The 22,012-nt window shown below is 40.7% G+C and overlaps 1 protein-coding gene across 2 annotated transcripts in view; it reads left to right on the forward strand.

Annotated features, from left to right (window-relative positions):
* Nucleotides 1-22,012, forward strand: part of SH2D1B (SH2 domain containing 1B) — a 92,483-nt gene that overhangs the window by 67,282 nt on the left and 3,189 nt on the right. Inside the window, exons 1-3 of one of the 2 annotated variants that reach the window (XM_513952.8) lie at nt 6,648-8,590; nt 17,634-17,697; nt 21,348-21,512. In XM_513952.8, the coding sequence (XP_513952.3) occupies nt 8,457-8,590; nt 17,634-17,697; nt 21,348-21,512 (363 nt within the window). In that variant the 5' untranslated portion in view covers nt 6,648-8,456. Of the gene's footprint in view, nt 1-6,647; nt 8,591-17,633; nt 17,698-21,347; nt 21,513-22,012 lie in introns of those variants that run through there. The other variant, XR_008549034.2, reaches the window with a different exon arrangement.

Consider the following 22,012-nt stretch of genomic DNA (forward strand, 5'->3'; position numbering starts at 1 on the left):
CACCATTGCTGGTTCTGAAGTTGTAGGATGAAGGCCGTGCACCAAGGCATGTGGGAAGCCTCTAAAAACGGGTAATGCCTCTCAACTGACAGACAAGACACAAATGAGTCATTAGTGCTACAATGACCTTAAATGGAATTCCACCAATAACCTGAATGAACAAGGATATGGATTCTCCCCTAGGACCTCTAAAGAAAACGCAGGCCTGCTAACATCTTGATTTTGGCCTTGTGAGATTCTAAGCAGAAACCTAGCCAAAGTTGCCAGACTTCTAACCTAAGGGTACTGTGAGATAATGAATTTGTGTTGTTTTAAGCTGCTAAGTTTGTGGTAACTTGTTACAATAGCAATAGGAAACTTATACACCTAACAAATCAGGTCCCCTTAAGAAGTAAACCCAGGTTCCTCCTGTGGAGAATGAGGTAGATTTCATTAATTTTCTTCTCCTCACTCACCTGTGTCTGTACGTTGAATAGCGTGATCCTCTTCACTATGAATTAGCCCAGCAACCAAGCCTTGTAGGTCAAGTATTCAGGGTTAAACTCAGTTTCTTCTTCCAAGAAGACTCATCTTGTTTACTGTTGGGGGAAACCAGCCCCACACCACCCAGAGGGTACCCGGAGTCCGGCAGAGACAAAGGAGTTAGAAAGAGACAGAATAAGCTTTAAAAGGCGAGTCCAGGGGATGGGAGCAGCTGAGGCTTACTCAAGGCCCAGAGCTCTCGGGCTCCGCCCAGTTTATTGGTTTACAAGCTCTTCGTTCTTAGGGCAGATGGGAGGGCGAGGAGGGAATGAGGAAAAGGATTAATCAGTGAAGGAGAACTCGTGAGTCATTCAATAAGATGTATAGCAGTGGCAGTTTCTGTGAATTTCCTTGAGCAAAGGTGTATCTCTAAACTACTTAAGATCTTTAACTTATCCAGACTGAAATGGGTGGGAGTGGGTTTCAGGAGGAGCCAAGATGTTTGATTATACTCCACTGCTTCAAGGGAGTGTTATCTCCCTGAGCAACCTGTGGCATGCCACTGAGCAGTTATGCTCTCGGGGCATAAAGGCATGAAGGCAATAAGGAGACTTTTCTCCTCAGAGGCCGCCCATGGCTCCCCATGGGTGTCTCACACAGGGGAGACCAACTCAACTGGCACCCCAGAAACTCTCTTTCCACAGTTTACCTAAACCAAATTGCATGGGGAAGAAAGGTGCAAAATGTATATATTCCTAATGAACAAACTTCCTAATCACATCTTCTAAAATTCACACAGTACTCACCAAGTTGACCTTTTATATTTGATTAGAGTATCTCAGCTCGTTTTGAGATTTTTATTTTGCACTCTTCAGGGATTTTTTTTTTATTATCATTTTGCTTACTTCTGAGTATTTTATTTTTAAAATAAAATGATGCATATAAAAACCTTTTTCTAGTATATTAAATAGTTCAAGCTGTTAAATGGATATACTATTGCTATTGTATCTGTATTCACCTCTTAAACAGCTCAGAAGTTTACCTGCATGTCGTAAGTATGCTCTTATTAACACCAAGCTATTATTTTATATAACTAATCCAGTTTCAGCATGGCTTTTAAAATTTTATTTGAGAAATGAGAGGAAAAATGAGAGATAATACATCTGTGGTAGAGTGGCTTTCAGAAAGCTGCTAGTCCAGGGCTGGGCACAGTGACTCATGCCTGTAATCCCGGCACTTTGGGAGGCTGAGTCGGACAGATTGCTCGAGGTCAGGAGTTCAAGACCAGCCTGGCCTGCACGGTGAAACCCCCATCTCTACTAAAAATACAAAATTAGCCAGGCGAGGTGGCATATGCCTGTAATCCCAGCTACTCGGGAGTCTGAGGTGGGAGAATCGCTTGAGCACAGGAGGTGGAGGTTGCAGTGAGCCAAGATTGTGCCACTGCACTCCAGCCTGGGTAACACAGCAAGACCCTGTCTCAAAAAAAGAAAGCTGCTAGTTCAATGTAAGAGGAGATCAACAAGTAGTAGAAGGTCAACATTATTGTGGAAACATTCAGTAGATTCCAATATAAACTGGATAGTGTGGGTGTCAACATCCACACTGGAAACATCCAATATTATTATTGGATGTTATTATTATTTTCCATAACTGTATTAGTTATTGAAACTGTATTAGTTATTGAAACTATATTAGTTATTCAAAATAATAGCTTGATGTTAAATTAACAAGAGCATACTTGTGACATGCAGGTAAACATCTGAGCTATTTAAGTGGATGTTTGATGTTATAAAACTCATTGTGTGCTCATCTACACAATGTTTGATGTTATAAAACATCTACACAATATTAGTAGATGAGTAATTATATTCAAAATATCAATGAAGATAACATTTGAACTAATAAAAAATTCAATTGCGTATGCCAGGGTACTTGTTAGGATCTTTTCACTGCAAAAAAAAAAAAAAAAAAAAAAAAAATGCCCGTATTCAAATAGTTTGAAGAGTGAGGAAATTTATTCTCCCATCCAATTGGGAGTCAAGAAGAGGAATGGTCTTCTAGGTCAGTTGTTAAAGCCGCCCAGTGCCATTTTCAAGGACGTAGATTCTTTCTCTCTGCCTTTCCTTTCTCGGCAGACCGGCTGGCCCTCGGGCTGACACTCTTGTGGCTCCAGAATGATTGCCAAAGGTCAAGGCCTCCCATGCAGACATATCACCATCCAGACAAAACAGGGGCCATCTTGTGTGGAATCTCTCAGATATGAACAATAATAGAAAACCAAGCCCTAACTACATGCCAGCTGCATTATGTATATAATCCTCTCAGCAACTCTATATGGTCATTATAATGATCATCTCCATTTTCTGAAAAACAAAGGCACAAAAAGCTAGGCAGTTTGCATTCATCACTGAGTAGTGAAATTGGAATTCAAATCCAGGCAGTCTGGTGGTGATATGGTTTGAATCTATGTCCCCACCAAATCTCATATTGAATTGTAATCCCCATTGTTGGAGGTGGGGCCTGGTGGGAGGTGATTGGATCATGAGGGCAGAGTTATTATGAACGGGTTAGCACCATCCCTTCGGTGCTGTTCTTGTGATAGTGAGTGAGTTATTGTGAGATCTGGTCGTATAAAAGTGTGTGACACCTCCCCCTTCTCAGTCCTGCTCCCTCTTTGCCTTCCACCATGAGTAAAAGCTCTCTGAGCCGTCCCCAAGAGCAGATGCTTCCATGCTTCTTGCATAACCAGTGGACTGTGAGCCAATTCAACTTCTTTATAAATTACCCAGTCTCAGGTGTTTCTTTGTAGCAGTGCAAGAATGAACAGGTGGCAAGGCCTCTTGCTGAAGCCCCCACACCACACTGCCTCTCACATAGGCGGTTCTGCCCTTAGAGTCATGGAGATTCCAAGAATATTGGGGTCCCACTATAAAGTATGTTCAATGAATGATGGTGATGCAATGAGTTAGCTCTTTAAGGAGATAGACAAAGTGCTATCTCCTACGATAAGACAGTAGGAATGAAGTGGGAGGTCCTACACTGTTGCCCTCCATCAGGCATCTTTTAACAAGCACAACACAAGCATTTGCCATGCTGCTGTGGTCAGTGATGATCTTGTGATCTTGGGCTTTCTGGGGTTGACACCACACTGTCCAGTTTCTACGTGACTTTTCACTCAGAACAACACTGTGATTCACATTTGGCCTCATGCTTCCTTGGTCTTGAGAACAGAATTTTATCTGTAAGGCTGGATTTATTTGACATCTTTAGTAGAAAATAACAAAAACAAATGCCAACTAGCTTATGACAAAAGGGAAATCTATTAAAATGACAAAAAAACTCAAGGGCAAGCATGTAGCCAGACCTCAGAAATCACTGAATCCTGGAATGAAAACCCATGGGAAATCCAAGTGAGACTATCTTTTGACTCTGCTTTTTTTCATGTGTCCACTTCATTCCTCATTTTGCAGACCAGTTCTCTTCTCCTGACAGCTTGCTGGGATATGGCCACCAGTATACAGTGTAAAAATGTACCTGTTACACAGCCATTCCTAGAGAATTAATTTCCATTCCCATTTCCTACCCATCCCAGCCCCCTACCCTCTTTCTTTCTCTTTCTTTCTTTCTCTCTCTCTTTCTTCTTTCTTTCTCTCTTTCTTTCCTTCCCTTTCTCTTTCTTTTCTTTTTCTTTCTCTTTCTCTTCTTTCTTTTTCTTTCTTTCTTCCTTCCTTCCTTCCTTCCTTCCTTTCATCTCTCTCGCTTTTTCTCTCTCATTTCCTTCATTTCCCCATTTTCTCTAAACTCCTGGATAAGGGTCTGTGATTAACTTATCTTAGGTCGGAGGCCTATCCTTGATCAAATCACCCATGGCCAGAAGAATAGGGTCATGTTCTACAAACATGGTGCTAGGTTTTTGTTTCTGTGGATGAGAGAAAGGGGACCCACGCAAGAAATTGAAGATATTCCTGTGTACTGTGGAGCTATTCTCAAAGGTGACATGGGATCAGAATAATATGGGAATGGAAAGATATTTTTACTATTAAAACTTTACAACACATGCAAAAAGAGACATTGATATAATGAACCACACACACAATCACCCAGTATCAGACATAACACTTCAATACGTATCTCTAAAAGTTATATTCACAAAAGCATAATGCCATTGCTACACGCACTATCTAATATCAAATCAATACTTAAATTTCCCCCAGCACTAAATTTTTGGTATTTGGTTTTTTCAAGCCAAGATCCAAACAAGATGTCATCTAGCATTGGTTTCATGCTGCATAACCATCTTTTTAACCTAGAGCAGTTCTCACCCAACTATCTGACTCAGTTTTTACAACCTATGAAGACACCACATTATTTGTTCTACTGAATGTCCCACACACTGGATTCCAAGAGCTTAAAGCTTTTCTCCAAGGAGCTAGGACAAAGGGCTACGTCTATATTTGGGCAAGGTTGATCTTTTACTGGATAATATAAATTCAACGTATTTTGATCATCCACAATCATTTTTCCTTTGATACTTAAATTTTTCCATATTGGGCCTTATGTCCTTTGACATGACTCAGTTAGTCTTCACTGACACACTTATATGTCCCTGGCATGAATTCAGCCATTTCTCTAAAAAGTTCTTGCTTCTTTTATAGGAGAAATGGTATTTAGAGACCATAGCCTTATCCCTAGGTGTGCTCATTGCTACCAAGTTTTCATTGTTTTAGCTAGGGATTGGCAAACTACAGCCCATAGTGCTGCTTTTACACTACAATGGCAGAGATGAATGGTTGCAACAGAGACTATTGCCTGCAATGCCTAAGAAAAAGTTTGCTGGCCCCTGTTTTAGGCCTTTTGTTGAAAAGCAAGTTGTAAATCCATGCTGATGTTTCCAATTCAAATTTAGCATCAAAAATTTTATTTAACTTCTTTGCTTTTATATGTGTATCTCTTTTCTTATACTGAAAAAAAATCTTGATTCTAGAATTTTCCCAGGACTCATCTGTCTTTAACACTGAAAGTCGTAGATACTGGGAAACCCCTCAGACATAAGCAAACTGGTACAGTTCTTTACCTTACTTAGTTCTTAAAATGTTAATATCAGTATGATTTTTGTTTATCTTATAATATGAGTTAAATATATTTAAATTACACCAAATTATTACTAAATTTATTTGCTAGTTTATTTAATGTACAAGATATTTAATTAAAACTGTTCACTCAAATTCTACATTCTAAAGTCAGTTGAAATAATTTTCTTTATGATTATATTACCAAAGTAATGTTCAGTTAGATACATTATTTTAGTTTTTATTCCTCCTTTTAGGAATACCCTTTTACTTGTTTATTTTCAATGTGTAAAACAATTATGGCCGGGCGCTGTGGCTCACGCCTGTAATCCCAGCACTTTGGGAGGCCGAGGTGGGTGGATCACGAGGTCAGGAGATTGGGACCATCCTGACTAACATGGTGAAACCCCGTCTCTACTAAAAATACAAAAAATTAGCTGGGCGTGGTGGCAGGGGCCTGTAGTCCCAGCTATTCGGGAGGCTGAGGCAGGAGAATGGCGTGAACCCAGGAGGCAGAGCTTGCAGTGAGCCGAGATCGCACCACTGCACTCCAGCCTGAGCGACAGAGTTAGACTCCGTCTCAAAACAAAACAAAAAAACAATTACATGATTCTACATTCAAAACTCTACAGCAGGCTGGGTGCAGTGGGTCACATCTGTAATCCCAGCACTTTGGGAGGCCGAGGCAGGCAGATCACTTGAAGTGAGGAGTTTGAGACCAGCCTGGGCCACATGGTGAAACCCTGTCTCTACTAAAAATACAAAAATTAGCTAGTCATGGTGGCACGTGCCTGTAGTCCCAGCTACTTGGGAGGCTGATGTGGGAGAATCGCTTGAACTGGGGAGGCAGAGGTTGCAGTAAGCCGAGATCACACCACTGCACTCCAGACTGGGTAACAGAGTGAGATTCTGTCTCAAAACAAAACAAAACAAAAAACCAACAACTCTACAGCAAGTTTTACTGAGAGAAGTCTCACCTCTATGCATGTTTCCGCTCTCCTCTTAGAGGCAGAAGTTTTTAGTTTTAATTAGTTTTAGTTTTGTTCTTCCAGTGGGTGTTTCGTTTGTTTTTTAAATATGAGCAAATATTATAAATGTATATATTTATTTATATCCTCCATACTCTATATACTATTGTGCATCTTGCTGCTTTCACCTAAAAATACATCCTGAAGATTATTGCATATCAGCATATAGAGATCTTCCTCATCCCATTTTATTATTCTATAGTAATATTCCATTGTATACATGAATCACAGTTTATTCACCTGTCCCTCTATTCACAAGTCTTTGAGTTGTTTGTAATCTTTTTCTATTAAAAAATACTACCTTATTCACAAGTCATTTTCTAATTCTGCCTGTGTAGTTTTGTGACAGATTTCTAGAACTGAGATTGTTCTATCAGATGGTGAAGGCATACATAAATTTGCAAGATATTGCCAAACCATCTTTTACTATAGTTGTAACTATTTTTTATTCCAACTAATGATATACAAGATATTCTATTTTCTTTCACCATGACCAACCCAATAAGCTTTCAAACTTTTGATTTTCACCCATATGATAGGTGAGAGTTGTTATCTCAGCATGCAGGTAATTTGCATTTCTTTTATTGTGAGGGTTGGATTTTGAAACAGCAAAAAGGGCAAGCAAGCCCCTGTGATGACCAAGAGCCTGAGCATGCTTTCAGTTATTTCCTCTCTTATGTCAAAAAGCATCTTTACACCACGATTGTGAATTTATTCACAAGAAATACCAAATTTCTTCTTTCATTATTAACAACTCTGTCTTCAACTGCCATAGTTTCCAGAGAATTGAATAATGAATTGTCCAAAACCACAGAAGAAAAGTTGCTATTTGAGAGCATATCTGTCTGATAAGGAGTTCCCTGATCAGTGAAACTGCACTATGCCAAATGCAGAGTGGGAATTCCAAGGAAGAACAAAGATCTGTTACAAGGAAGTTCCATAGAAGATACACCCAACTGTGAGTAAACAGCTGGTAAGCAAAGTAGCAAGGTGAAATAAACATCTAGGTTAAGAAGAAGTTAAGATCTCCAGGTACTACGGAGATGAAGAAAAAAAAAAAAGAAGAAGTTAAGAGAAGTAAAGATGAATCGTTAGCACATAGTTCTATTTTCATAGATAACATTTTTGAGATGTATATAGTGATTTTCTGTAGATATATGAGTATACCCAGATATCCCTCCCACCTACACCAGCCCTTTCTCCAAAAGGAACAATGCTTGAGGGTGTTCAAATGGCCTTTTTTCACCAGTGGCTGGGAGCCTTAGCCATGGAATGGGCTGTCCTCATCCACAGTGTCCCACTGTTTTTTATTGCCATTAATGTCTTCCATTTTTAGTGTCATTTGATCCACAGAAATCCCACCCTTTCAATTTTCCCATTGTATCTGAGCATATCAATTCTCTCAGCATCCAAATGGTTTTTGAGCACCCAGTCTAAGCTAAGCATAGCCCAATCCTAGGCAACTTCAGCAGAAAATGGGTACCATTACAGCAAAAGCAGCGGTGTGCTTCCTGGAAAGGATACCAGTAGCCAAAGAAGTTGATGATAGTCCATGGTAATATACAAGGCTGCAACACAGTTCCAGGAAGCTTGACTTCAGCATTGCCTCCCTAGCCATGAGCATCACTGATTCCATTGTGTGTTTAAATGTGCTTTACCTACTTCTGTGAGTCACATGTGGGCCATTTAGAGGGTGAAAAGTGTTGGTCATTTTATCACCCCGCCCTTCTCATTTCCTGAATCTTGTGAAGCTGGCTGAGTCCCACAGACCGCTAGAGGAAGAGGTAGCTCCACAGGAGGTACAGCTGCTTACACATCTCTCCTCAGAGCTGTCCCTTGACTTGGGGGTGAATTTCAGGCCAACAGGGCTTCCTGGGATACAAGAGCGTTCTCCATGGATCTGCCTTACTACCACGGACGTCTGACCAAGCAAGACTGTGAGACCTTGCTGCTCAAGGAAGGGGTGGATGGTAACTTTCTTTTAAGAGACAGCGAGTCGATACCAGGAGTCCTGTGCCTCTGTGTCTCGTGAGTAGCCTCATCTTGCACACATCTGACATCGTATGTTGAATGTGGCAATGGCTGCCACACAGTACAGGAATTCATATCCCTCAGTATTTCACTCTGACTTTGGAGTCTCAATGAGTAGAATGAGAAGTAATGGACACTGCCAGGAGAGGAATGTATCTGTCCATGCTCCTCCATCTGCCTGCTCTCCCTGGTGTAAAGGCCCTGCAAGCAGACTCTGCAGCAGCAGGAGGGATATGGTGGTGGTGAAGGGAAGGGCTGCAGGAAGTATAGGGGTACAGAGGGATGGAAAGAAGGTACAAATGTCAGAGGTCCTGTCCTCCAGAGATCTGTTTATTTGGTATGGAAAAGGCTAGGGGTTCTTCAAGAAATTTCAATCTGAAAGACTTATTCTGCAGCATCCGCTTGCAATACGTAAACTATAAATACAATCATATTTCACATTTTGTTAGATTTGTAAAGGACTTCAATATTCGTCATTTCCTTTCATCCTAGTAGTCTATCAAGGCAAGCATAAGCAGTCACCATTTCATAGGTAAAGAAACAGAGACCTGAATTTCTCAAATAATTTGTTTGTGTTAAAACTCATTTGGAATTTCCAGAGTCTAAGTTAAACATGAAATTCCAGGCTGGGCATGGTGGCTCATGCCTGTAATCCCAACACTTTGGGAGGCTGAGGCAAGTGAATCACTTGAGGTCAGGAGTTTGAGACCAGCCTGGCCAACATGGCAAAACCCCATCTCTACCAAAAATACAAAAATTAACCTGGTGTGGTGGCGTGTGCCTGTAATACTGGCTACTTGAGAGGCTGAGACAGGAGAATCACTTGAACCCAGGAGGCAGAGGCTGCAGTGAGCTGAGATTGCACCACTGCACTCCAGCCTGGGCAATAGAGTGAGACTCTGTCTGAAAAAAAGAAAAAAGAGTGGCTGGGCACAGTGGCTCACTCCTGTAATCCCAGCACTTTGGGAAGCGGAGGCAGGTGAATCACCTGAGGTCGGGAGTTCGAGACCAGCCTGACCAACACGAAGAAACCCCGTCTCTACTAAAAATACAAAATTAGCCAGGTGTGGTGGCGTATGCTTGTAATCCCAGCTATTTGGGAGGCTGAGGCAGGAGAATCACTTGAACCCGGGTGGTGGAGGTTGTAGTGAGCTGAGATTGTGCCATTGCACTCCAGCCTGGGCAACAAGAGCAAAACTCCATCTCAAAAAAAAAAAAAAAAAAAGAAAAAGAAAAACAAATTCCAGGCCACAGTATCAAAGAGACCCAGCTGAAGGAACTTGTTTATGCCCAGTTTAGAAAGCAATCCTGAACAGAAATCACTAGAAACCTCCTATCTTTATGTATGTTCCTCTTTGTAAAGTAGGGACCACTGAACCTTTTATTATACCTGTAACAGAAATTAAAATCCAAATGTCTCTTGTTAAAGAAAAAAATTACTCAATGTCACTTGTTAAATTATGGTTGGGAAGACTTTATTCAGGATCATCACAAAGGTACAGGGACCACTGCAATGAGCTCTTGCGGCACAGAAAAGAGACTGGACTCAACTCTGAATCCAGCATGGACAAGTGGGAATTTATGGCCAAGGAGCAGTGTGGCTGTCAGTAGACAGAAAATTACTCAGAGGAAACATCAGGGGTAAAGTGGATTCTGGCTAAACCAGCCTAACAGAATTGTAGCTGAAGACAGGCCAGGGTGATCAGATGTTGCCTGGGGGATGGTGGAGGATGAGGAATCTGATCAGAATCCAACAGTGATCAGATAGCTAGGGTGAGGGGTCCTTGCCAAACTGACTTAGTAGGGTTCTTTGCTAAAACTGGATTTTACAAGGAAGTACACAAATGGGCCTTGGAATAGGCTCAGAAGTCTGATTATAGACAAAAGTGATTGTCATTACTAATAGAATACACAGGGACATATTTCTTTCTTTAAATGGTACTGGAGATACAGGCTATTTCTCTCATATCTACATCCAACAGTACCATTTAAAGAAAAATATATATTGGCCAGGCGCGGTGGCTCATGCCTGTAATCCTAGCAATTTGGGAGGCTGAGGTGGGCTGATCACTGAGGTCAGGAGTTCGAGACCAGCCTGGCCAACATAATGAAACCCCCATCTGCTAAAAATACAAAAATTAGCCAGGCATGGTGGGTGCAGTTGTATCCCAGCTACTTGGGAGGCTGAGGCATGAGAATCGCTTGAACCCAGGAGGCAGAGGTTGCAGTGAGCCGAGATCGCGCCATTATACTCCAGCCTGAGAGACAGAGAAAGACTCTCCATCTCAAATAAAATAAACAAAGAATGGATAAGATCTGGTTACATGTAAATGGGATGGAGGGCATTTTAGGAAGGGGAGGAGGTAGGAACAGGAATCTAGAAGAGGGATATTTTAAAGGATTTACATACAAGGTTCCTAAAATGTAGTTTGGAAACCAGCTTTTGGAAAAGGAGGGTGGGATAAGATCATGGAGTTTTAAAAGAATGGTTCTATAGATAACAGGGAAACATGGATGGTTTCTGAGCAGGGAAGTGAAAAGACTGGTGAATTTAGGAACTTCAATTTGACATGGAGAACACAATGAAGCTGGGAAATGATGGCAACGGAAACTGTTGTGTCTCTGGACGGGAGACGGTGAAGAGCTAGTTGTGCTGGGGCAAGCAGTGGGAAGGGAAAAAACAAGAAGGTGCAAGGACAGACCTTGGCCAGGATCTCAGGGTATATGGGATTCTCTTCCTTTCTTTCTTTCTTTTTTTTTTTTTTAGACAGGGTCTCACTCCAACTCCTAGGCTGGAGTGCAGTGGTGCGATCATGGCTCACTGCAACCTCAACCTTCTGGGTTCAAGAGATTCTCCTGTCTCAGGCCCCCTGAGTATCTGGGACTACAGGTGCGCACTACCATGCCTGGTTAATGTTTAAATTTTTTGTAGACATGGGGTCTCACTATGTTGCCCAGGCTGATTTTGAGCTCCTGGGCTCCAGTGATCCACCCACCTCAGCCTCCCAAAGTGCTGGGATTACAGGCATGAGCCACTGCACCCAGCCTATATTGGGATTCTCTTTGAAAATTGATATTTATTCTCAACTGTTCTGTGGTGCATCAGCCCATCTTGCATATTCATCTAAAGCAAAGGTCACTAAGAGATGCTAAAAAATGGGCCAGGCGTGGTGGCTCACACCTGTATTCCCAGCACTTTGGGAGGCCGAGGCGGGCAGATCACTAGGTCAAGAGATTGAGACCATCCTGGCCAACATGGTGAAACTCTGTCTCTACTAAAAATACAGAAATAATTAGCTGGGTGTGGTGGCATGCGCCTGTAGTCCCAGCTACTCAGGAGGCTGAGGCAGGAGAATTGCTTGAACCCAGGAGGCGGAGGCTGCAGTGAGCCAAGATCGCACCACTGCACTCCAGCCGGGTTACAGAGCGAGACTTGATCTCAAAAAAAAAAAAAGAAGAGAAAAAAAGAGAAGCTAAAAAATGAAAATAAACCAAGTGGAGAGGCAAAAATAAATATTTGTTAAGCTCCTGCACATGATCAGGTCTCACCCACCTCCCTACACATGTCACTGAAAGGCAAACAACATTTCATTCACCCTCAGGCTTAAGGCTTAGGTCAAGTGACCCCTGAAGCTGTCTCCTCATAGGGCCTTGTAAAAATGTATTCTCATACAGATAAATATGGACTATTAAATTCTAGTTGTTCAACAAATATTTGAATTCTCTCATATGTCAGACAGTGTGCTAGACACTCGGTTGATGCCTTCAACACAACTCAGAGCCTAGTGGGGAAAATAAAGAAGTAAACAGACACAGTGATGCATGTGATAATTATGATGATTGGACTATCATTAGGGCACTGTAGAGCTGACAGCAAAAAGGGGAGAACCAGATATTGGAGCTGAGACTTCAGGAGAATAAGTGGAACCTTCATTCATTCAACAAGCATATACTGAGCACTTATTATGTTCCATGCGTGGTCCTAAGCATTGGTAATACAGTGATAAATACTACTGGCAATGTTTCTGCCCTCATGAAGTTAATTTCAGTAAGAGGAGAAAATATGATGAAAATGAAACAGAGTCATATGACAGGGAGAGACACAGCTGCTGCTTTCCATTGGGTACAGGAAAGGTTTCTCTGAAGAGGTCACATCAACCAATTCATGCTTCAAGATACAACCCTTTGCAAGCAAAGCAAGAATTACTATTATGATACAAGTGTTAGCCTGCTTGTCTTCACTGACACAGAAAAAGTTACTATGTAGGTATTATCTATGAGCCAAACATTTTGCTAAGCATGGTACATGCATTATCTTATTTGTCATTTGCAATCCCTTTGCAGTAGGCGACATGATCACTATTTTGTGAGAAAATAAACTGTAGCTTCTTATTTAATAGCTTGCCTAGGGCCAAATTGCTAATATGTTATTACATTCCCTCTCTTACCAATGTCCCCAGCTTCACTGAAATATGTTTCAGGTAATCACCTTGGATCTGTGTTATAAAATCCCCAAGCAGGGGACCTGAGGGCTTGGGAGTGGACTCTGATATGCAGTGTCCCCTTCTTCTCTGCTGCATTAAAATGGGTCTCCCCTGGACACCCAGCTTTAAAATTTCTCTGTTTTGTACTCTTTCCCTTTATTTCTTAGACTGGCCGACACTTAGGGAGAATAGAAAAGAACCTACGTTGAAATATTGGGGGCTGGTTCCCCCGATACTTCAGGACTTTCACAGAGCTAAATATCTAGTGATGAAAATACTGTGAGGAAGGTTAGAAATAAAAGAAGGAAGTCACAGAGAGAGCTGACCTAGCAGCATATGGCACTAACCAGAAAGCTATGTGGTAACTGTGGACAGGAAATGTTTTCTGATCTTACAATGTAATAGAGTGTCTAGAAAACTCCAGTGTGTAAAAAGGTTGTCTGTGTAGTGTGACTTTGTGAGTGTCTAAACTGTCTGCCTTTATCATCAGTAAAATTAAATGGAGTAGATATTAGGAGGTGCAAAGGATTCATCTGCAAGTGTGAACAAAAGGAGGATGTTGCAAAGCCATAGGAAGGCTGCAGGTGAGGAAGACCTGAGCCCTAACCTACTGCATGCTCTCATTAAGAAGAATAATGGCAATGTCTATCTATTGCCTTGAGAGTCATTTATGAGTCTCAGATTCTGAGACTTTTGCAAGGATTGTAGAGTACAGAAAGAAAAGAAATGATCCATTTTGTTGTGGTGGTTTATCAAGCTAATGAAAATTCATTTTAGAAAAATCAAATATAGAGAAAGGTATAAAAAACAAAACAAACTATATCAGTCTCACCACTCTGAAATCACCATTTTTAATATTTTGGCATACATCTCTCCAGACTTCTCTGCGCATGTATAAACCAATATATGTACATAAATGGTTCATTATACATGATCGCTTGCAACCTGTTTTCTCCATAATTGTAGGTCTCTTTCCCCATCAAAGAAAGCAGGTCATCCCCTTATGACTGCTTAGTATTTTATTGATTTGATATATCATAATGTATACATATCATACATTAGGTTATTTTCAATTTTCATTTGCAATTTAGTCCAGTGGACTCAGTGTAATTTGGAATGATTAACATTTTTGTACTTACATCTGTGAAAGTTTGCCTTACTCCCTAGTTAGGATAAAATCCTAGATGTTTAAAAAAATCTTCATGCACACTGAAAAATTAGTACCACAAAAGGTTGCACCAAGATACACTGAGATCAGGAGCAGTGATAAGGCCAGAGGTCAAAAGTCTTAAAATATTTCTTTGTTGACTTGGATTCCCCACTTGCATCATGGCACGGAAAAATGCAGAACACATTGTTGATATTATAGGGTGCAGTCAATTCCATTTCCTTCAGCTGACCTTTTGAAGGTTAGTTAAAATAAAAACTTGAACACAAACAAGTTTCCCCACAACGATGGCCACAACATGAGACCGTGCTAATCTGTGGGCTGTTCATGCGTTGAGCAAGGACTCAGAGATCCGTGCACAGCACCTCATGGAACGATCACTTTGAAAGCTAAATAGATAGAGTAAAACAATTCAAAGATATGGGAAAACTTAGAGGTCCTGTATTCCAGCCTTTTTGAACCTCAAATGAGAAATTAATGCCTAAGATTTTTAAATGATTTTTATAAGTCCAGTGTATTTCTCATAAATGACGACAATGATTTCCATAGAATAAACAAAAAGGTAGGCTCCACTGGGTATCAGTCTCACACAGAGAGTCAAGACACCACATATTTATTGAGAACATAACTGCAAAAATAGGAAACACTTTTTCTATCTGAGGCCAAAAACCAATCATGAAAACAGCAAAAGCATATATGTATAAGGAATTAAAATTTAGTTTATATATTAGAAAGATAGATTATATTCATCTACCTTTTTATGCCATGAATATGTCTTACAGCTTTATTGAGGTATCACTGACATAAAATAAAAAGTGTACAATTTGATGGATTTTGACATATGTATGTACACTTATGAAACTAACACAGCCAAGATAATGAACATATTTATCACCTCCAAAACTTCCCTTGCACCCCTTTGTAATTTCTCATCAACATACCTCCCACCTATGCCCAGACTCTGGGCCACCACAAACTGCTTTCTGGCACTATAGATTAATGTGTATTTTTCCAGAATTTAATGTAAATCAAATAATAGAGTATGTAGTCATTTTTATCTGACTTCTTTTATTCGGAATAATTATTTTGAGATCCATCTATGTGGTTGCATGCAGCAATAGTTCATTTTTTTGCATTGCTGAATAGTGCTCCATTGTAGGGATGCATCCCAAATTGCTTACTCATTTATAGCTATTACAACTAAAGTTGCTATGAATATTTGTGACTAAGTCTTTGTGTGGGTGTATGCTTTCATTTCTCCTGGGTAAATAATCAGGATTGGAACAGCTAAGTTGTGTGTTCTATGTAGGCTTATCTTTTTTAAGAAACTGCCAAACTGTTTTCCAAAGTGATCATGCGATCTCACTATTCCCATGAGCATTACATGAGTTCTGATTGCTCTACATCCTTACCAACATGTGGAACGGTCAGTCTTTTACATTTTAACTGTATTAATAAGTGTGTAGTGGTATCTCATTGTGAGTTGAATTTGCATTTCACTAATGACTAATGATACTGGGTATCTTTACGAGTGCTTATTTGCCATCCATGTATTTTCTTTTCTTTTTTTATTGAGGTTCAACAGCAGATTTTACTTTTTTTATTTTTAAAAACTTAAGTCTAATTCAAGTAAAATAAGCTGTACATATTTAAAGTATACAATCTAATTCATTTTATTTTATTTGATAGATAAAATTATATGTACTTATTTTGTACAATGTGATGTTTTAAAATATATATACGTTGTGGAATGACTAAATCCAGCTAATTAACATATGCATTACCTCATCAAGTTATCATTTTTGTAGTGAGAAAACTTAAAATATCCTCTCAGCATTTTTCAAAAATATAATATATGGTTATTATTTTATTTTATTTTTTTTTGAGATGGAGTCTCACTCTGTCACCCAGGCTGGAGTGCAGTGGCACCATCTTGGCTCACTGCAGCCTCCACCTCCTGTGTTCAAGCGATTCTCCTGTCTCAGCCGCCTGAGTACTTGGGATTACAGGTGCCTGCCACCACACCCAGCAAATTTTTGTATTTTTAGTAGAGACAGGGTTTCACCATGTTGGCCAGGCTGGTCTTGAATTCCTGACCTTAGGTGATCCACCCACCTTGGCCTCCCAAAGTGCTAGGATTATAGGCCTGAGCCACTGTGCCCTGCCTAAGAACGTAATATATGGTTATTAACTATAGTCATCATGTTGTACAATAGATCTCTTGTTTAACTGAAATTTTGTATCCTTTGACCAATATCTCCATAATCCTCCCCCTCTCACTGACAGGGCCTGAGAACTCTCATTCTACTCTTTAGTTTTATGATATCAACTTTTTTTAGATGCCACGTATGAGTGAGACCATGTGGTATTTTTCTTTCTGTGCCTGGCTTATTTCAGTTAGGATAACATCCTCCAGATTTATCCATGTTGTTGCAAGTAACAGGATTTTATTTTTCTATGGCTGAATAATATTCCATTGTGTGTGTGTGTGTGTGTGTGTGTGTAACTTTCTTCATTCATCTATTAATCAAGTTAGGTTGATTCCATGTCTTGGCTATTGTGACTAATATTGCAATAAAAGTGGGAGTGCAGATATTTCTTCAACATACTAGATTCATTTCCATTGGATATATACACAGTAGTGAGGTTATATAGTAATTACATATATATATATATATATATTTTTTTTTTTTTTTTTCAGACAGAGTCTCGCTCTGTCGCCCAGGCTGGAGTGCAGTGGCATGATCTTGGCTCACTGCAACCTCTGCCTCCTGGGTTCAAGCGATTCTCGTGCCTCAGCCTCTCGAGTAGGTGGGATTACAGGCATACGCCACCACACCCAGCTAATTTTTGTATTTTTAGTAGAGACGTGGTTTCACTATGTTGGCCAGGCTGGTCTGAAACTCCTGACCTCGTGATCTGCCCTCCTCAGCCTCCCAAAGTGTTGGGATTACAGGCGTGAGACACGGCACCCGGCCAGTAATTCTATTTTTAATTTTTTGAGGAACCTCCATACTGTTTTCCATATGGCTATACTAATTTACATTCCCATCAGCATTGTACAAGGGTTTTCCTTTCTCTATATCCTTTGTCTTTTTTGATAATAGCCATTCTAACGGGCATGATGGTGGGTGCCTGTAATCCCAGCTACGCAGGAGGCTGAGGCAGGAGAATCGTTTGAACCCGGGAGGCGGAGGTTGCAGTGAGCTGAGATCGCACCACTGCACTCCAGCCTGGGCGACAGAGTGATATTCCGTCTCAAAAAAAAAAAAAAAAAGAGTTTTTTTAGGATTGTAGATTAACAAAGGTATTGCATATGGAACATAACGATAGATGTTACCTGGATTTGCATAGAACATTTTGATTCACACAGTCATTTTTTCCACAGGTTTAAAAATATTGTCTACACATACCGAATCTTCAGAGAGAAACACGGGTATTACAGGATACAGGTAAGAACAAAAAGGACGACAACAACAACAACACAAAAGTTGGGGGAGAAGAACCTGGGAACATGTCTTTTACCTGAGCCATGACTGTGCGAAAGCATTCTAAAAAGGAAAGCACAATGCAGAGATGAGAGTCAGATCGAGTTAACCTGGTTTTTCCCTGAAGAGAAATAGGAAGGTTCTAGGCTTGGGTTCTACTTTTTTTTGTTGTCGTTTTGTTTTTTTAGACAGAGTCTAGCTCTGTCGTCCAGGCTGGAGTGCGGTGGTGCGATCTCGGCTCACTGCAACCTCCGCCTCCCGGGTTCAAGCGATTCTCCTGCCTCAGCCCCCGCCCCCCCAAGTAGCTGGGACTACAGGTACGCGCCACCACCCCCAGCTAATTTTTGTATTTTCAGTAGAGAAGGGTTTTTGCCGTGTTAGACAGGATGGTCTCGATCTCCTGACCTTGTGATCCGCCGACCTCAGCCTCCCAGACTGCTGGGATTACAAGCGTGAGCCACCGCACCCAGCTGGGTTCTACTTTTGAATAACCCTCACTGTTATTCCGCTGTGGCTCCTCCACTGGTCAAATACACCAGCCTGGACTCCAAGCAAAACCTCCGTTGAATTAGAAGACTCAACAATGATGCAGGATGGAGCTAGAAAGGGACGGTGGAAAGAGGTCAGAGTGTTTAGGGAGTCAAATGTGCCCAATAGTTGTACGAAAATATAGTGGGAAGCATCAGATAGCTGAAAGTCTTAGGGTTTGTTTAATTTTTCTGGTTTATGGAGAGCTAAGCAGAAAAACATTTTGCTTCTTTTAAATTTAGTTTTCTGGCTTAAGAAGTAGAGTATAATAAACGTAACTGCTAACAGAGAATCCTAAAATAATCTTTCTCAAACACTTACATATAAGGTTAAGGAGACTACAGATTTCTAAGAATCTTCAGTATATTATTGTTTACTCTGAATATCTGAAAGAGACTAGAATATAAAATGATCCCCAAACACCTCACTTATACTATTTTTCTTTTGCTATAGAGGACATTATTGAGGCAGTTGGCAAAATTTGAATAAATTCAAATTTTGAATAAGATTAACAAATAGTACTGTATCCAGGTTAGTTTCCTGATTTTAATCATTGTAGTATGGTTATGTAATATCCTTACTTTTGAAGAAATACTGAAGTATTTAAAGGGATATTATGTCTGCAAATTAACTTTGAAAATAGCTTATATATATGTGCATATATACATGCACAATATATGTGTATATATTTGGAAAGAGAATAAAAAGCAAATATAATAAAATGTTAACATTGGGGTGTGGGTGAAATATATGGTAATTTTTAAAAACTATTTTTGCAACTTTGCTATGTCTGAAATAATTTCAAGATAAAATGTCTTATAAAAAGCAACTTATTTTAAGACTTTTTTTTCTGTTTATTCTTTGGGAAATTCTGGATAATTCCTCAGTACCCTGTTTTGTCTCTTGTGTGGACAAAATAGAGAGAGACATCCAAATCATTTGTAACTCAGACACAAAGAGGCGTTTCACTGGGGAGCAGCTTTGAGCTTAGAAGCCTGCAGTGATGCCTTTTGTTGAAATGGCTGCATTAAAGGAACCTCCTTGCAGATGACTTTGATGTCAGCCTGTACCTCTAATACAGAGGTTAATCAGGCGCATATCAGAAAACCTTCTGATCACCAACCCCTTTCTCTAGTCTGACATGGTGGCCATATGAAAACCACAGTGACGATCAAGAAAACCAAATACACAAAAGTAGAGGAAGAAAATTCATGTGTGTGTGGGTGTGTAAGACAGAGTCTTGCTGTCACCCAGACTGGAGTGCAGTGGCGTGATCTCGGCTCACTGCAACTTCCGCGTCCTGGTTCAAGCGATTCTCCTGGCTCAACCTCCCGAGTAGCTGGGATTACAAGCGTCTGCTACCATGCCCAGCTAATTTTTTGTATTTTTAGTAGAGACGGGGTTTTGCCATGTTGACCAGGCTGGTCTCAAACTCCTGACCTCAAGTGATCCACCCACCTCGGCCTCCCAGAGGGCTGGGATTACAGGCATGAGCCACTGAGCCTAGCCAGAAAATTCTTTTCATTTTAAAATTATTTCTAAAAGGTTATATTAGAAAATAGTACTTGGTGGGCCAGGCGTGGTGGCTCCCACCTGTAATCCCAGTACTTTGGGAGGCTGAGGCAGGCAGATCATGAGGTCAGGAGATCGAGACCATCCTGGCTAACACAGTGAAACCCCATCTCTACTAAAAATACAAAAAAAAAAAAAAAAAATTAGCCAGGTATGGTGATGGTGCTTGTAATCCCGGTTACTTGGGAGGCTGAGGCAGGAGAATGGCATGAACCCGGGAGGTGGAACTTGCAGGGAGCCGAGATCACACCACTGCACTCCAGCCTGGGCGACAGAGTGAGACTCCGTCTCAAAAAAAAAAAAAAAAAAAAAAGTACGTGGTGTATAGCTGGTAAACAGAAAACATCTATTTACAACTTAACTGAGTTGTGTTGCCATTCCCACTTTCTATTTACATTGGGACTTTTTTGGTTTTGTTTTGCCCACATGGAGATTGTGAATTCATCAAGTATACAAATTGTGTATTTTAAATTCATAAAGTATACAAATTGCATATTTTAAAGACATGGAATCAACCTAAATGCCCATCAGTGATAGACTGGATAAATAAAATGTGGTACATATACACCATGGAATACTAAGCAGCCTAACTGTTCTCCAAATTTGAAAAACCAAATCAGAGGCTGGTGGTTCACCTTTTAAAGCCAATAAAGAGAACCAGCCCCAGCTTGAGATGGAGAGGATCGAAATTAGAGTTGGAAACATTTATGGTAAAATCTCTCACATGGGGATCAGAAAGGAGCTTAGGTCAAAAAAGAATGAAATCATGTCCTTTGCAGGGACATGGATGGAGCTGGAGGCCATTATGTTTAGCAAACTAATGCAGGAACAGAAAACCAAACACCGCATGTTCTCACTTGTAAGTGGGAGCTGAATGATAAGAACACATGGACACACAGAGGAGAACAACACACACAGGGGCCTGTTGGAGGGCTCAGGGTGGGAGGAGGGAGAGGATCAGGAAGAATAGCTAGTGAATGCTGGGCTTGATACCTGGGTGATGGGATGGTCTGTGCAGCAAACCACTATGGCACACGTTTACCTATGTAACAAACCTGTACATCCTGCACATGTACCCCTGAACTTAAAATAACAGTTGGAATTTTTTTTTTAATTGCATTTTTGCATTCCCATCAGAAGTCCACTTCCGATAGTCCCTTAAGATAGCAAAGCCCGCCTGTAGGTACAGACGTAAGCCCTTACAGGGGTACCCTTCACAGTGTATCTGCGAGAACTGCCCCAGGTAAACTTGCCAAGGATGGGGTTCACTTGATACTATGGACTGCGCTGGGATCCTTTGATTGCAAATCCTCTTTACTCAGAGTGGCTCAAGTCAGAGGTTGGTCTTAGAAATGAGAGTTTCTGTGAACCGGGAGTGGTGTGAGCTCCAGCCACTTGTTTTCAGTTTTTCAGCTCATAGAAGGGCAGCCCTGAAAACCCACTGCTTTGAGAAGTGTCACATTTCACACGCAATTGCATGATAATGAGTGATTTCCTTTCTTGTATTTTTGCAGACTGCAGAAGGTTCTCCAAAACAGGTCTTTCCAAGCCTAAAGGAACTGATCTCCAAATTTGAAAAACCAAATCAGGGGACGGTGGTTCACCTTTTAAAGCCAATAAAGAGAACCAGCCCCAGCTTGAGATGGAGAGGATTGAAATTAGAGTTGGAAACATTTGTGGTAAAATCTCTCACATGGGGGTCAGAAAGCAATCTTAATCCTATTTCCACCAATGCCTTACTTTGTAAACTCAATACAGACAAATGCTCTTTTCTGTGACATTATCTCTACAAAGCTTCATCCTACTAAGAGCAATTTCCATTTTGTTGAGAAGTGCTGTCTTTTAGTCCCTGAGGGCCAAGACAGAGAGCTTGCTGCGTGTGCAGCCAGGATAGCAAGAGTGGTTCCTGGGCAGACAGCTGACTTCAAATTCATTCTGTGACCTTGTGCAGACGATTCAAGTTTGAGAATAAATGGGCAAATGGGCAGGTTTTCAAATGAGAAAATCACTCTAGCCCTTCAAGCCCTCCCCAAAGCGTATACTGTTACACTTTGCTCAATATTTGCTAAGCATTCATTTATAAAGTGCTGGGTGTCAAATTATGTCAGATACATTTTTAAAGGCATTAAGCCATGGTGGAAAATGAGAGATGGTCAGTAAATCTGAGTGCAGAGAATCC

Source organism: Pan troglodytes, chromosome 1, assembly GCF_028858775.2.
Source record: "Pan troglodytes isolate AG18354 chromosome 1, NHGRI_mPanTro3-v2.0_pri, whole genome shotgun sequence".
NCBI classification, from domain to species: Eukaryota; Metazoa; Chordata; class Mammalia; order Primates; family Hominidae; genus Pan; species Pan troglodytes.